This window comes from Pristiophorus japonicus, chromosome 1, assembly GCF_044704955.1.
Source record: "Pristiophorus japonicus isolate sPriJap1 chromosome 1, sPriJap1.hap1, whole genome shotgun sequence".
In the NCBI taxonomy this organism is placed as follows: domain Eukaryota; kingdom Metazoa; phylum Chordata; class Chondrichthyes; family Pristiophoridae; genus Pristiophorus; species Pristiophorus japonicus.
This window is the reverse complement of record NC_091977.1, coordinates 430,295,306-430,312,577: the sequence shown is the minus strand read 5'-3', so window position 1 is coordinate 430,312,577 and position 17,272 is coordinate 430,295,306. Positions and strand designations below refer to the sequence as shown.

At 44.9% G+C, this 17,272-nt stretch overlaps 1 protein-coding gene across 3 annotated transcripts in view; it reads right to left on the bottom strand.

Moving 5' to 3' along the window:
• Positions 1-17,272, bottom strand: part of LOC139275494 (nucleolar protein 4-like) — a 713,059-nt gene that overhangs the window by 652,646 nt on the left and 43,141 nt on the right. For all 3 annotated transcript variants that reach the window (XM_070892678.1, XM_070892672.1, XM_070892684.1), the window contains exon 3: positions 3,184-3,295. In XM_070892678.1, coding sequence (XP_070748779.1) covers positions 3,184-3,295 — 112 coding nt within the window. The remainder of the gene's footprint in view (positions 1-3,183; positions 3,296-17,272) is intronic.

Below are 17,272 nucleotides of genomic sequence, written 5' to 3'. Positions count from 1 at the left end.
CAGGCAGAACCCACTAAAGCAGCGACCCTCTCCTCCACGGGTGTCAGTGGGTGCAGATTTGCCGGGCCTCCTCCTGTTCGAGTTCTCTCTCTTTTGTTGTAGGCCACCTTCCTCTGCAAAGATGAAAATATAAACTATTTAGAGAGTGTGTCTTTCTGCTGGGTGCGACATACAGATGGTCACATTTACAATTGCAATTCCAGTGAATAAATGAAAATATTACATACACTAACTGCTTGACCAAGGTCTTGCCACTTCATTTTGCACTGGCCTCCGGACCTCGGGGTGGTCACCATTGCAAAGTAATCTTGTGAAAGTTGGTTCCAGCGTTTCTTCATTTCTTTTGGTGAAACTTTTATTTGACCTCTGCTGGTGTCCAGCTCATGCCATCTGGCCTCAATTACAGTAACCAAGGCCTCCACTTCGTCCCGTGAGAAATTCTTGGTCCTTAAGCTGCGTTGCATATTGCAGCTCCGATTTTTTTCCACTCAGAATAAAAGTTCTCACACACAACTGGCTCTTTAAAAATGGTTGAATTCAGACCGGGAGATGTACTTGGCATGCGCGCCAATACCAGTCAATTAAAAAACGCAATTTGTTTTTTTCGCGCATGCACAGAAAGGGGGGCCTCCTTTTTTCGGCGCAGACCTTAGGCTCCACCCCCCCAAAGTTAAAGGACAGGCTGCGCGGCGCAAATTTCAAAAATTAGAACGGGAAAACTTTATAACGTTTTTGTTTTGGCGCAGTTGGACCCAAAAAATAGGGCGTTACTCTTCAAATACACCAAAAAACGGCACTGGGGAAAACTGAGCCCATTGTTAGCCGATAATTTGTTTTCTCCCTCGGGAATCCTACCAATATCATATTAGTGTGCGTCAATGTGCAGTCAATGCCTTAAAAGGAAGTTACACACATGTAGTCCTTGCATGAGCAATACTGAAAATAGCTACTAAAGGTATATGCACCCACTATTAGAGCATTAAGAACATACGAACATAAAAAATAGGAGGAGGAGTAGGCCATCTGGTCCCTCGAGCTTGCTCCGCCATTTAATAAGATCATGGCTGATCTGATCATGGACTCGGCTCCAGTTCTCTACCCATTCCCCATAACCCTTTACTCCCTTATTGCTCAAAAATCTGTCCATCTCTGCCTTAAATATATTCAATGACCCAGTCTTCACAGCTCTCTGGGGCAGAGAATCCATAGATTTACAACCCTCAGAAAAATTCCTCCTCTTCTCAGTTTTAAATGGGCAGCCCGTTATTCTGAGACGAGGTCCCATAGTTTTAGTTTCCCCTATGAGCGGAAATATTCTCATTCATCCACCTTGTCGAGCCCCCTCATTATCTTATATATGTTTAGATAAGATCACCTCTCATGCTTCTGAACTCCAATGTGTATAGACTCAACCCCCTCATCTCCGGAATCAACCGAGTGAACCTTCTCTGAACAGATACCAATGCAAGTATATCCTTCCTTAAATACGGAGACCAAAACTGTATGCAGTACTCTAGGTGTGGCCTCACCAATACCCAGTACTCTGCTTTTGTACTCTATCCCTCTTGCAATAAAGACCAACATTCCATTTGCCTTCCTGATTACTTGCTGTACCTGCATACTAACTTTTTCTGTTTCATGCACAAGGACCCCAAGGTCCTGCTGGACTGCAGCACTTTGCAATTCCATTTAAATTATAATTTGCTTTTCTATTTTTTCTGCCAAAGTGGATAACCTCACCTTTTTCCACATTATACTCCATCTGCCAAATTTTTGCCCACTCACTTAGCCTGTATATATCCCTTTGCAGATTTTTGTGTGTCCTCCTCACAATTTGCTTTCCCATCCATCTTTGTATCATCAGCAAACCTGGTTACATTACACTCGGTCCCTTCATCCAAGTCATTAATATAGATTGTAAATAATTGAGGCCTCAGCACCGATCCCTGCGGCACCCCACTAGTTACTGTTTACCAACCGAAAAATTACCCATTTATCCCGACTCTCTGTTTTCTGTTAATCAGCCAATCCTCTATCCATGCTAATATATTACCCCCAACCCTATGAACTTTTATCTTGTGCAGTAACCTTTGATGTGGCACCTTATCGAATGCCTGCTGGAAATCCAAATACACCACATCCACTGGTTCCCCTTATCCACCCTGTTCGTTACATCCGCAAAGAACTGCAGCAAATTTGTCAAACATGATTTTCTTTTCATAAAACCTAAATTCTGTGTGATTGAATTATGCTTTTCCAAATGTCCCACTACTGCTTCCTTAATAATGGACTCCAGCATTTTCCCAATGACAGATGTTAGGCTAACTGGTCTATAGTTTCCTGCTTTTTGTCTGCCTTCTTTTTTAAATAGGGGCATTACATTTGCGGTTTTCCAATCTGTTGGAACCTCCCCAGAATCCAGGGAATTTTGGTAGATTACAACCAATGCATCCACTATCTCTGCAGCCACTTCTTTAAGGACCTTTGGATATAAGCCATCAGGTCCAGGGGACTTGTCCGCCTTTAGTCCCATTATTTTACCAAGTACTACTTCATTAGTAATAGTAATTGTATTAAGTTCCTCCCTCCCTATATCCCCTTGATTATTTACTATTGGCAATAAAGCAACACCGTGTATATATGCAGATTAATGGAAAGTTTAAACCAACCTTTACAGATATGATGCGGGCAGGAGAAGAAGAAAAATTAAATCCATAATGTTGATGTTTGTAAAGAAAAGTACCACCATGTTCATTTACTACAGACATAATAGGGTGATTTTACATTTTAATTATTCAATTTATATTGAATTCTTTTTTTTTAAATCGCTACTAACAATGATTTGAAAAGAACATGCAGTTTCACTGGTACCATTCAAGTACTTTACTCGTACTATCTTTAACAATTTGTTACTTTCAACTATTTTATTGCGTTTGTACTACTTCAAAATGGCTAGTTTTCAACATGAAGCACAGGCCATTCTGAATTTTGGAATTAATTATCGACTTTTACTGAAAGCACAAAGCAATATCCAGACTAAGAAAATCTGATTGGTAGAAATGAATGTGCTTTTCTAGATTAACCTAGACCCAAAGTGTTTCAACGAAGCTGTTTTTAAATTAAAAGTCATCCTTCCATTTTTAAGGTTAATCCATATTGAATGAAATACCAAAAAATTATTACCTTTATGATCTGCACCATCTGGATTCAAATGCATTCTCTTCTGGCATTCAGAGCAGCTCATTAGAAATCTGGTCACCGCTTCTCGTGGTAAAAAGGCATAGGTCTCTGAAATCTGAAGTTAATCACAAAATGTAATAGAAAAATATGTTGGGACGCAGATTACCATCCACAATCATCCACATGTAATTCAAAGTTTATATTCTAATACAGGAGCTCACCAGAAATGAAGTTCTGCTCAGCAGCTGTGTTTCTACCATTACTTTATTACATGAAACAAAGCACATTTGTTAATAAAGGTATGTAAAAATCTTCCTATCAATACTATACTATAGTTCCTTTATAATCAGGAAAAAAAAACACAATTTTGGGAAAGGTTCCATGACCATTTTTACACAGGTCTGGTCAATGTCAAGAAGACACTCAAAGTTTTTTTTAAAGCTTACAAACAATTCAGTATCAATGGTAACTTGTGTTCCATTACTATTTTTTACATCGAGACCAGTGCTTTCTGAACCAGTTTGATTTGTTGCTCATTTGTAAAGTGAGTGAATAGAGGCTTTCCATTTAGAAGAATTAAAAAATGTACATATTACACCTTAAATATGAAGATTTAATTGAATGGATCAATAGAAATAATAACAAAAATAAAAGTTCATAAGTGGGTGCTGAAAATGTAAACAGCAAATCTTTGAAGAGCCTCAGAAGGTTCAACTCATTACCATCCTTTTTTAAGGGTGAATTGGCAAGGGACCAAGAAAAGATAGATAAAAATGAAGGGAAAGAAAACAGGATGCAAACATGAGTCTGCAACTGGCACAAAAACACCAGACCTCTTATTTGAGGGCTGCTGAAGTCAAGGTGTTGTTATACAAGATATGTGCAATTCCAAAGTACCATCCGCATAGATCAGCATTGCACCATCCTGCAGGTTGATACAGCCTTGTTGCAGACCACAGCTGACCATTACTGTCACTGCATGTGCCAGTCCTATGCCTAATAGTGGCCATTGCAATCAGATAGGAGGAGTGTGAAATATTAGATGAAATGAACATAGTGAGAGAGGAAGTATTTAGGGGTTTAGCATCTTTGAAAGTGGATAAACCCCCAGGCCCGGATGAAATGTATCCCAGGCGGTTAAGAGAAGCAAAGGAGGAAATACCACAGGCTCTGACAGTCATTTTTCAATCCTCTCTGGCTACAGGTGTGGTGCCGGAGGACTGCTAACATTGCACTGTTGTTGAAAAAGGGAGAAAAGGTGTGACCGAGTAATTACAGGCCAGTCAGCCTAACCTCAGTGGTGGGAAAATTATTTCAAAAAAATTCTGAGGGACAGGATAAATCTTCATTTAAAAAGACACAGATTAATCAAGGACAGTCAGCATGGATTTGTTAAGGGAAGGTCGTGTCTGACTAACTTGACTGAATTTTTTGAGGAGATAACAAGGAGGGTCGATGAGGGTAGTGCATTTGATATATCCTACATGGATTTTAGCAAGGCTTCTGATAAGGTTCCACATGGCAGATTGGTCATAAAAGTAAAAGCCCATGGGTACAAAGTAAAGTGGATCCAGAATTGGTTCAGCAGCAGAAAGCAAAGGGTAATGGTCGATGGGTGTTTTTGTGACTGGAAGGCAGTTTCCAGTGGGGTTCTGCAGGGCTCAGTACTAGGTCCCTTACTTTTTATGATATGTATCAATGATTTGAACTTGAAGATAAGGTGTATGATTAAGAAGTTTGCAGATGATTCAAAAATTGGCCATGTGGTTGATAATGAATAAGAGCACTGTAGACTGCAGGAAGATATCAATGGACTGGTCAGGTGGGCAGAACAGTGGCAAATAGAATTCAATCCGAAGTGTCAGGTAATGCATTTGGGGAGGACGAACAAGGCAAGGAAATACACATTAAATGGTAGGGCACTGAGAAATGTAAAGGAACAGAAGGACCTTGGAGTGCATGTCCACAGATCCCTGAAGGCAGCAGGACAGGTAGATAAGATGGTTAAGAAGGCATACGGGATACTTGCCTTTATTAGCCAAGACATAGAATACAAGAGCAGGGAGGTTATGCTTAAACTGTATAAAACACTAGTTAGGCCACAGCTAGAGTACTGCATGCAGTTCTGGTCACCACATTACAGGAAAAATGTGATTGCACTAGAGAGGGTACAGAGGAAATTTATGAGGATGTTGCCAGGACAGGAGAATTTTAGCTATGAGGAAAGATTGGATAAGCTGGGGTTGTTTTCTTTGGAACAGAGGAGGCTGAGGGAAGACCTAATTGAGGTATATAAAATTATGAGGAGCCTAGATAGAGTGGATAGAATGGACATATTTCCCTTAACAGAGGGGTCAATAGATTTAAACAACAACAAATTGTATTTATATTGCACCTTTAACATAATGAAACGTCCCAAGGCGCTTCACAGGAGTATTGAGAGAATAAAATTTGACACCAAGCCGCATAAGTAGAAATTAGCACAGGTGACCAAAAGCTTGGTCAAAGAGGTATGTTTTAAGAAGCGTCTTGAAGAAAGAAAGAGAGAGGTAGAGAGGCAGAGGGGTTTAGGCAGGGAGTTCACGAGCTTGGGGCCTAGACAACAGAAGCCACAGCCGCCAATGGCTGAGCGATTATAAACAGGGATGCTCAAGAGGGCAGATTTAGAGGAGCGCAGACATCTCGGGGGTTTGTGCGTGTGGTGTATGAAATGATACAATGAACTCCGTACTGTGAGCCAGCGACTGGTCAGTCTTTAAAGGCTTCCAGAAGTGAAGATACAAAGGTGAAGTTCAGGTTATATACTGGGCCCAGCAAGAGTGTACCAATGCCCCTAGGACCTCTGCCGGTAGTGCTCCCTGGTGGTGGGCAAACCTTATGTACATACATTACATCTATCCCCCCCCCCCGCAGTTCTTGGCACAAGTCCATATTACAAGTTCAGACGGTCTGGAGCCCTTCGCTCCCTGGTTGACCGACTCAGTACAATCCCAGTGCTTTCTGAGTCTCTCACGACTTGGGGCTGGGCGTTGAGCACAGTGGGTTCTTCTGATGGCTGGACGGGAGTCGGTTGGTCGTCTAAGCTCGCGTGTCTTCTTCCAACTGTTCCGGTTCGTTAGTGTGTCTTAGCTTGATTTGATCAATGTGTTTCCTGCACATCTTCCCATTCTTGAGCTTAACCATATACACCGGGTTACCCTCCTTATCCGCAACATTGCCCGGGAGCCACTTAGGCCCTTGACCATGGTTAAGTACATACACTGGGTCATTTACAGATAGGTCGCGTGACACTGCGGCGCGGCCGTGATACCACTGCTGGCGTTGACGTCGGGTGTCGACATGATCGTTAAGGTCAGGATGGACTAGAGAGAGACTTGTTTTGAGGCCTCTCTTCATCAATAGTTCCGCAGGCGGGACCCCGGTGAGCGTGTGTGGCCTGTAACTGAGCAGTATGCATGAAGGTGTGTCTGCAAGGAACCGTGAATTACGTGTTTCAGGCTCTGCTTCATGGTTTGAACTGCCCACTCTGCTTGACCATTGGAAGCAGGTTTGAACGGGGCTGACCTCACGTGTTTTATGCCATTGCATTTCATGAACTCTTGAAACTCCAGGTTCATAAAACACGGTCCGTTGTCGCTGACAACGATGTCTGACAGACCATGTGTGGCAAACATGGCTCTCAGGTTCTCAATGGTGGCAGTGGAAGTGCTGGATGACATGATCACACATTCTATCCATTTGGAGTATGCATCCACCGCCACAAAAAACATTTTACCAAGGGGCCCGCAAAGTTGATGTGGATTCCAGACCACGGTTTGGATGGCTATGACCACAGACTGAGCGGAGCTTCCTTTGGGGCATTGCTTAACTGCATGCAAGTGCTGCATTGATGCACGCATGACTAAGTCCGAGTCAATGCCAGGCCATAGAAACATAGAAAATAGGTGCAGGAGCAGGCCATTCAGCCCTTCTAGCCTGCACCGCCATTCAATGAGTTCATGGCTGAACATGAAACTTCAGTACCCCCTTCCTGCTTTCTCGCCATACCCCTTGATCCCCCGAGTAGTAAGGACTTCATCTAACTCCCTATTGAATATATTTAGTGAATTGGCCTCAACTACTTTCTGTGGTAGAGAATTCCACAAGTTCACCACTCTCTGGGTGAAGAAGTTTCTCCTCATCTCGGTCCTAAATGGCTTACCCCTTATCCTTAGACTGTGACCCCTGGTTCTGGACTTCCCCAACATTGGGAACATTCTTCCTGCATCTAACCTGTCTAAACCCATCAGAATTTTAAACGTTTCTATGAGATCCCCTCTCATTCTTCTTAACTCTAGTGAATACAAGCCCAGTTGATCCAGTCTTTCTTGATAGGTCAGTCCCACCATCCCGGGAATCAGTCTGGTGAATCTTCGCTGCACTCCCTCAATAGCAAGAATGTCCTTCCTCAAGTTAGGAGACCAAAACTATACACAATTCTCCAGGTGTGGTCTCACCAAGGCCCTGTACAACTGTAGCAACACCTCCCTGCCCCTGTACTCAAATCCCCTCGCTATGAAGGCCAACATGCCATTTGCTTTCTTAACCGCCTGCCGTACCTGCATGCCAACCTTCAATGACTGATGTACCATGACACCCAGGTCTCGTTGCACCTTCCCTTTTCCTAATCTGTCACCATTCAGATAATAGTCTGTCTCTCTGTTTTTACCACCAAAGTGGATAACCTCACATTTATCCACATTATACTTTATCTGCCATGCATTTGCCCACTCACCTAACCTATCCAAGTCACTCTGCAGCCTCATATCATCCTCCTCGCAGCTCACACTGCCACCCAACTTAGTGTCATCCGCAAATTTGGAGATACTACATTTAATCCCCTCGTCTAAATCATTAATGTACAATGTAAACAGCTGGGGCCCCAGCACAGAACCTTGCGGTACCCCACTAGTCACTGCCTGCCATTCTGAAAAGTACCCATTTACTCCTACTCTTTGCTTCCTGTCTGACAACCAGTTCTCAATCCACGTCAGCACACTACCCCCAATCCCATGTGCTTTAACTTTGCACATTAATCTCTTGTGTGGGACCTTGTCGAAAGCCTTCTGAAAGTCCAAATATACCACATCAACTGGTTCTCCTTTGTCCACTTTACTGAAAACATCCTCAAAAAATTCCAGAAGATTTGTCAAGCATGATTTCCCTTTCACAAATCCATGCTGACTTGGACCTGGACCATCAAACATGGGACCTAGCGATGGCCTTCATCATGACAATATCAGGGTGCGTACTATGTAACTCTCGTACAAATCTCGCCCTGCCTTTCTTGGGCATTACAACACGATTACCCCACAATAAACAGTCGAGCTGGATGGAAAGCTCATCTTTGCGACGGCTGTAAGGTTTGGTTTCATCACCCATTTCCTTGGGGATGGTCGACCAGTCCACATTAAGAACACAACGTTTTACAACTGATAGGGTCGGAGCCTGGCTGGTCCAGGTCTTAACTTGTTGAGCAGTGACAGGTGACCCTTCCCTCTCAAAGGCATCCATGACCCTGAGTAGCTCTGCGGGCATTGGCGTTTCCACCTCCGGTATGGGTAACGGTAACCAGCTCAATGCATCAGCGCAGTTGTCGGTGCCTGGTCTATGGCGAATGACATAACCATAGGCAGATAATGTCAGCGTCCACCTCTGGATGCGGGGCGACGCGTTGGTATTGATACCTTTATGTTCCGAGAACAACGATATAAGCTGCTTGTGATCGGTTTCTAGCTCGAAGCGAAGTCCAAACAGGTATTGGTGCATTTTTTTTACCCCATAAACACATGCTAAAGCCTCTTTCTCTACCATGCCCTAAGCTCTTTCCGCCTTGGGCAGGCTTCGAGACTTGTATGCAACTGGTTGTAGTTTGCCTGATTCATTGGCTTGCTGGAGTACACAGCCGACCCCATATGACGACGCAACACAGGTCAAAACTAGATGCTTGCATGGGTCATACAGTACCAGTAGCTTGTGGGAACACAACAGATTTCTAGCCTTCTCAAAGGCTCTGTCTTGAAGTTCACCCCACACCTAGTCATTCCTTTCCTGAGCAGCTTGTGCAAAGGCTCTAATACTGTGTTCAATTTGGGTAAGAAATTACCAAAATAGTTGAGAAGACCCAGGAATGAACGCAGCTCCGTCACATTCTGGGGCCTGGGCGCATTTTTGATGGCTTCTGTTTTCGCGTCTGTAGGCCTGATTCCATCTGCAGCAATCTTTCGTCCAAGGAATTCGACCTCTGGTGCCATGAAAACGCACTTTTTTTTCAAATGTTTCAGCCTGAGTCCCACTTTGTCCAGACGACGCAGAACCTCTTCCAGATTGTGCAGGTGCTCAGCAGTATCACGACCTGTGACTAGGATGTCGTCTTGGAATACCATGGGCCTGGGGACGGATTTCAATAGGCTCTCCATGTTTCTCTGAAATATGGCTGCCGCCGAACGAATGACAAAGGGCACCTGTTGTAAATAAACAGTCCTTTGTGCGTGTTGATGCACGCAAGTTTCTTTGATGATTCAACCAGTTCCTGTGTCATGTAGGCCAACGTCAGATCCAATTTGGTGAGGAATTTTCCCCCGTCTAGCGTTGCAAACAGGTCATCAGCTTTCGGTAGCGGGTACTGATCTTGTTTAGAAACTCGGTTGATCGTGACCTTGTAGTCTCCACAAATCCTGACCGCGCCGTTGCTCTTTAACACCGGATGAATGGGGCTGGCCCATTCATTAAATTTGACCGGGGAGATGACCCCCTCGCGTTGTAGCCTGTCCAATTCGAGCTCGACCTTTTCTCTCATCATGTGCGGGACCGCCCTGACTTTGTGATGGATGGGCCTTGCGTCTGGGCCTAGGCGAATCTGCACCCTGGCTCCCTTGAAGCTGCCAATTCCCAGTTCAAACAGTAAGGGAAATTTGCTCAGCACTTGAGCACACAAATCATCATCCGCTGATGACAAAGCTTTGATATCGTACCATTTCCATTTTATTTTCTCGAGCCAACTCCTGCCGAATAACGATGGGCCACTACCCAGGATAATCCTTAACGGTAGATCATGAACTGCTTCCTTGTACGACACTCTTACTGCTGCACTACCGATCACTGGTATGAGCTCTTTGGTTAAGTTACGCAACTTTGCATTTATCGGACTCAGCTTGGATCTCTCTGCCTTGGTCTCCCAGAGCTTTTCGAAAGTCCTCTGGCTCATTATCGATTGACTCGCACCCGTGTCCAATTCCATGGATACCGGCACGCCGTTTAATTTTACCTCCATCATTATCGGTTGGCTCTTTGTTAGGAACACACATCGTTATACACTTCCTCCTCGGATCTCTCAAATGCCTCGGGCTGCATCGCTAGATCCAAACTGAATTGATTATTATCCAATGTGGTGTGTCGCAGCTCGCTTGCTCCGCTGTGAACACGTCTTCTGAAGATACCCCGTCTTTGCACACCCTCTGCATACATACTGCCTGAAGCGGCACTGATGGGGTCGGTGATTGCCCCCGCAACGCCAACATGTTGAGCTCAGATTTGCGCCCAGGCTTTGAGAGGCTCCCGTTCTCGCATACGCAGTCAAGTAGGCCCTCAATGGTGAACTTTGAGCGGCTCCTAGTTTTGCAGACGCAGTCGAGTAGGCCCCGCCATGTGCAGCTCTGCCGGTCATCGATACAATTTTGTACACAGTACTTACCGTGGAGTTCCTGTTTTGTCGCGATAATTTGTGCTTTTCTGCGTGGACATGCAAGCCTGGGCGATGGTGATGACCTTGCTGAGGTCCGGCTTCTCCGTAGCTAGCAGCTTACTTACGATCATCTCGTGGTTGACCCCGATCATGAAAACGGCATGCAGCATGTCTTCCAATGCAGGCCCAAATTTGCAAGACCCTGCAAGGCATCAGGTTGGCAACAAATACGGCTACAATCTGGCCTTCTGGACGAACGTGCATATAGAAGCGATATCTGGATATGAGGATTCCTTCCGTGGGTTTAAGATGTTCCCGAACTAGACCACACAGTTCTTTGTAATCCTTTTCTGTAGGAAGAGTGGATGAGAGCAGATTCTTGGTGAGTGCATAGATCGTGATGAGAAGAACTGCTCTGCGCTTCTCTGCATCCTTGTCTTTGTTTAGGTTGTTTGCCATGAAATACTGGTCAAGACGATCCGTGAAATCTCCCCAATCTTCTCCCTCATGGAATCTCTTGAGAATTCCAACAGTATTCGATCGTGCTGTGCTCGCCATACTTTTGCGTGGGTTCGTATTTGCCTCATCGCCAATTGTGGTGTATGAATTGATACAATGAACTCTGTACTGTGAGCCAGTGACTAGGTGTAACCTGGTCAGTCTTAAATGGCTTCCAAAGTGCATATACAAAGATGAAGTTCAGGTTATATACCGGGACCAGCATGAGTGTACCTATGATCCAAGGACCTCAGACTGTCCTTGTATAGATACATTACAGTGGGGCTGGAGGAGATTACAGAGATGGGGAGGGGCGAGGCCATGGAGGGATTTGAAAATAAGCATGAGAATTTTGAAATCGAGGCGTTGCTTAACTGGAAACGACTGTAGATCAGCGAGCACAGGGGTGATGGGTGAGCAGGTCTTGGTGAGAGTTAGAACACAGGCAACTGAGTTTTGGATCACCACTAGTTTACGTAGGGTAGAACATGGAGGCCAGCCAGGAGTGCATTGGAATAGTCAAGTCTAGAGGTAACAAAGGCATGAATGAGGGCTCCAGCTGCGGATGAGCTGAGGCAAGGGCGATGTTTCGGAAGTGGAAATAGGCGTTATTAGTTATGTTGCGGATACATTGTCGAAAGCTTATTTCAGTAATTGGTAGGAGGTTTAGAGGGGATTTGAGAAGAATTATTTTTACTCAGTGTGTGTTGGGGATCTGGAACTCACTGCCTGAAAGGGTGGTAGAGGAAGAAACCCTCATAGCATTTTAAAAGTATTTGGATATGCACTTGGAGTTCCGTAATCTACAAGGTTACAGACCAAGAGCTGGAAAGTGGGATTAGGTTGGTTAGTTTTGTCAGCCGGCGCAGACACGATGGGCCGAATGGCCTGCTTCCATGCTGTAAATTTCTATGATTCAATGAATCTCTTTATCTGCCCCTCTGACCCAAACACTAAGGCCAAATACATGTGCCAGAGTCTGTTGGAGTGGCATCTTTGCAGTTGCAGACAATTAGACAACGCTGCTGTTGATCACACTGGCAAGCCTTCTTTCATGCTGTGTCACTGAAACAATGACATATTCTCAAGGAAACATCCAAAATGATTGTTAATCAGACAGAGATATCTTGTTGACGCCATCAGATCTCCTGTTCTCCCAACTTCCTTAGGGAAGATTTTGCCAAATTGAGAAATTATTATATCCTTTGCATGGCCTCCAGAATACTCACCATCACCTAGCAACCCTGGCTGGCAGAATGGGAAATGGTGTGCACCAGCATGCCCAAAGTGAATATTAAATTAAGTGCCTGTCTTTTTGAGACATGCATTTTCCCCATTGTGGATCCCACCCATTGTAAAATACGCATGGCACAAACCTGGCACATTTCTGGCAGGGTGGGCCTTTGGTTAATTTTTCTCACTTGGCCGTCACAATTCCCCCCAAAAACTGAGCAGTACAGACAAGAAAAATCTAGGTTTTAGTATCTAGTTAAATATCTTTAGGGAATTTTTCCAAAGTGGTGTTTGGATACAATTCGGCTTACCTGGCCTGTGTCTGGTATGTCATTTTCCAAGGTGCTCCCTCACAATAGTAGAACCTTACTGCTGGTTAGTGTGTATTATGTTAATTAGAAATGAGGCAGCAGAAATTGCCCCATCTGTGATTTTGGGATTGCAACAGGAAAAATAAAAGCTCCTTCTCTATTAAATGGGGGCGAAAGCAGCATGCTACTACAATATTTTAAACCCTGCAGCTGCTTAAAGAGGCAAGCACCATCTAAATGTTTCTGGTCAAGAAAAGAAAATTCAGACAATGAGAGTGTCTGGCAGTTCAGTCGGAGGTCAGAAAGCCCCCAGGTTCTCAGAATGTGCAATAGAAGTGTTGTTCAAATAAATAACACATAGGAAAGATGCCATCTTTAGCAGGAGTGATAACCTCTTTGGCAGAAAGTACTGTAGGCCCTGAGGAGAACTGCCTTGAGGCAATGGAAGGTGCAGGAAATTGTTTAATGATGTCAGGTCAGGCAAGGCAAGCCAGCCACACCTTTCAAGAACGTAAAATAATAAGTATGTTCATCAGTGTCAATTTCCTCCCAATCACATTATGTTAAAGTACTTTAATTGCTTACCATCAGCACCTATGAGGCATCGTGGTACCCCAGACTTCCTGTAGAAATATTCCTTATTCACATTTTACATGCATTCACCCCACAAAAAGCCACATGGAATGCACATTTTCTGTAATGCATGCATGCATGGGTTTCATTGCATGCAAGTGGTTGCAGTACAAGACAGCCCAAACCAGAGAGTTTTGCAAGGTGGCATTGCCCCCCCGCATCTAAATAGTGCCTTATCAACGCCTCAGAATAACCCAAAGTGCTTTTCAATCAACAAATTACTTTTGAAGTTAAGTCACCCACTGTTATGAATGCGCAGAAGTGCGAGTTAGGACAAATAGTCACTCCGTTTATTAAACAAACTGGCCAACAAAGACAGGGCATATTCTGAGTGGCAAGAAAAGCTGGGACTGTGGTATAATATTATTCACATCAATTTACAAAAGAACTTCCAAATTTCATATTTATTATAGACTGGTTTTCTTTATTAAAACGGTGATCCATTAAATTGACCAAGGACATCGTTAAAAAAATATAGAATCATAGAAACTTACAGATGGAGGCCATTTGGCCCGTCATGCTTGTACTGGCTCTTTGAAAGAGTAGTCATGTTTAGTCCCACCAACCCCCCCCGCTTTTTTCCAAAATCCTGTAAGTTCCTTATCTTCACATACCTGTCCAACTCCCTTTTATTATTATTTATGGAATCTGCTTCCACCACCTTTTCAGGTAGAAAGTTCCACATCTCGACAAATCAGTGAAAAAATGTCTCCACATCTTCCCTCTAGATCTTTTGCCAATGATTTTATATCTAGGACCCATGGTTATTGACCCACTCGGCAGAGGGAATAGCTTTTCTCTATCTACTCGATCAAAACCTCGCATTATCTTGAAAACCTCCATTCGGCCATCCCTTAACCTTCTCTGTTGCAAGAGCAGTCCTAGGGGTCGAAATTGCCCACCGCCTAAAACAGGGATCAGCCTCCGTTTTTTTTAAAGTTTTTCTCCACCGCAACGATATTTGGCACTTTGAAGTTTTTTTCGGTCAGGGCGGAGTTTGTGGCAGCTGAGCAGTGGAAGTGCTCTTGCAGCTGGTCAGCTGCCCCGACCAGTCATCAGTGCCACACTGATCACGTCAGCGTGTCGCTGATCACGTCGCGCACTGACCCATAACAACGTCCCTCCCCTTCAGTTAAAGGGGAAAGCCGCTGCGAGCTCTGCATATTTTTCACATAGGTTCACTGGGCCACCAGGGAGGGTTTCGGCCGGGCTATCAGTTTGGCACCCAAGAGGGGGTGCCGGGCTGCCCGTTGGCGGCCTGGCCGAACACATGGCCACCATTGTCGGGCCGACCTCGGAGTTTGCCGACAAGTAAATTAAAATGGCGCCCGCGGCAGTGCACCCTCACCTTTAAGGACGGATGCGCCACCCAGGCACAGGCAGCTTCCTGCAGGGGAAGCCAGTCAGTGGTACCAACCAGCGGCCAATTTCAAGCGCGAGGCGGAAAGGGGTGTCTGCCAGTCGTGGGGGGGTTGGCGCGTGCCTGACAGGACGGCAGCACGGAAACCCGTTCCCACCACTCCCAGCCCAGGGGCAATTTCAGATGAGTCGGCCCATCCATCTTATCCCCCGGTCGGTGAGGCCTATACGTTCCATTGCTGAGCCTCAAGAACATAAGAAATAGGAGCAGGAGTAGACCACCTGGCCCCTTGAGCCTGCACCGCCTTTCAATAAGATCATGGCTGATCTCATCATGGACTCAGCTCCACTTCCCCGCCAGCTCCCCATAACCCCTTAGCGCTCAAGAAACTGTCTATTTCTGTCTTAAGTTTATTCAATGTCCCAGCTTCTACAGCTCTCTGAGGCAGCGAATTCCACAGATTTACAATCCTCAGAGAAGAAATTCCTCCACATCTCTGTTTTAAATGGGCGGCCCCTTATTTTAAGATCATGCCCTCTAATTCTAGTCTCCCCCATCAGTGGAAACTTCCTCTCTGCATCCACCTTGTCAAGCCCCCTCATACGTTTCGATGAGATCAACTCTCATTCTTTTGAATTCCAATGAGTAGAGGCCCAACCTACTCAACCTTTCCTCATAAGTCAACCACCTCATCCCCAGAATCAACCTAGTGAACCTTCTCTGAACGGCCTCCAAACAAGTATATCCTTTCATAAATATGGAAACCAAAACTGCATGCAGTATTCCAGGTGTGGCCTCACCAATATCTTGTATAGCTGTAGCAAGACTTTCCTGCTTTTATACTCCATCCCCTTTGCAATAAAGGCCAAGATTCCATTGGCCTTCCTGATCTCTTGCTGTACCTGCATACTATCCTTTTGTGTTTCATGCACAAGTACCCCCAGGTCCCGCTGTACTGTGGCACTTTGCAATCTTTCTCCATTTAAATAATAACTTGCTGTTTGATTTTTTTTTGCCAAAGTGCAGGACTTCACACTTTCCAACATTATACACCATCTGCCAAATTTTTGCCCACTCACTTAGCCTGTCTATGTCCTTTTGCAGATTTTTTGTGTCCTCCTCACACATTGCTTTTCCTCCCATCTTTGTATCATCAGCAAACTTGGCTACGTTACACTCAGTCCCTTCTTCTAAGTCGTTAATATAGATTGTAAATAGTTAAGGTCCCAGCACTGATCTCTGCGGCACCCCACTGGTTACTGGTTGCCAACCAGAGAATTAACCATTTATCCCGACTCTCTGTTTTCTGTTAGTTAGATTGGTTATAAAAATTGATGAGTAATGGACCCAAAACTGACCCTTGGGGACCACGAGTGCAAACCACCTTCTAGACTTAAAAAGAACCATCCTCCACCTGTTTCCAGTCATTGACCCAACTCCGTATCCATACCGCTACATTCCCCTCAACTCCATGGGCACCACACTTCATGACAGGTATAGCGGATTTAAACAGTTATCTGCATTTGTAGATAACTCTGAACAATCAAGTTCTAACAATTAATATAAAATTGTTATAATTATTGCTCAAAGAAAATTGCATGCTCGAAGTCAATGCAGATCTATTATGAAAACCATAGGGCCTACAAGGAGCTATCCAACCTAATCCCACTTTCCAGTTCTTGGTCCATAGCCTTGTCGGTTATGGTATTTAAAGTGCATATCCAGGTACTTTTTAAATGCGGTGAGGGTTTCTGCCTCTACGACCAATTCAGGTAGTGAGTTCCAGACGCCCACCACCCTCTGGGTGAAAACATTTCCCTTCAAATCACCTTTAAACCGCCTAACAATTACTTTAAATCTATGCGCCCTGGCTGTTGACCTCTCTGCTAAGGGAAAATAGGTTGGGGCCGAAATTGCCCACTGCCCAAAACAAGGTGCACCTACCGTTTTTGAAGTGGGACAGAAGTGGCCTAATCATGGGGGCGGAAGGATGGGTGGGGCGGAGTGGCCATCACTAGCGGGGTGGAAGTGGGGGCGGTGCGGTATGACCCACGTTGCAAGACATCAGCACCGCGCTGATGACGTCATCGCACTGGCACATCACAATGTCTCTCCCCATCGGGGGCTGCTGCGAACTCTGCAGCCACTTTAGTGCCAAACACTGGGCCACTCGGGAGGATTTCGGCCAGGCCAGCGCCCAGGTATCCAAGAAGGGGTGCCAGGCTGCCTTTTGGCGGCTCGGCCGAACTCGCAGCTATAATTGTCTGCCCAACCTGGCAGTTGGCCGACAAAAATAAAAATAAGATGGCATTGCCAGCAACGGCACTTCCCCTT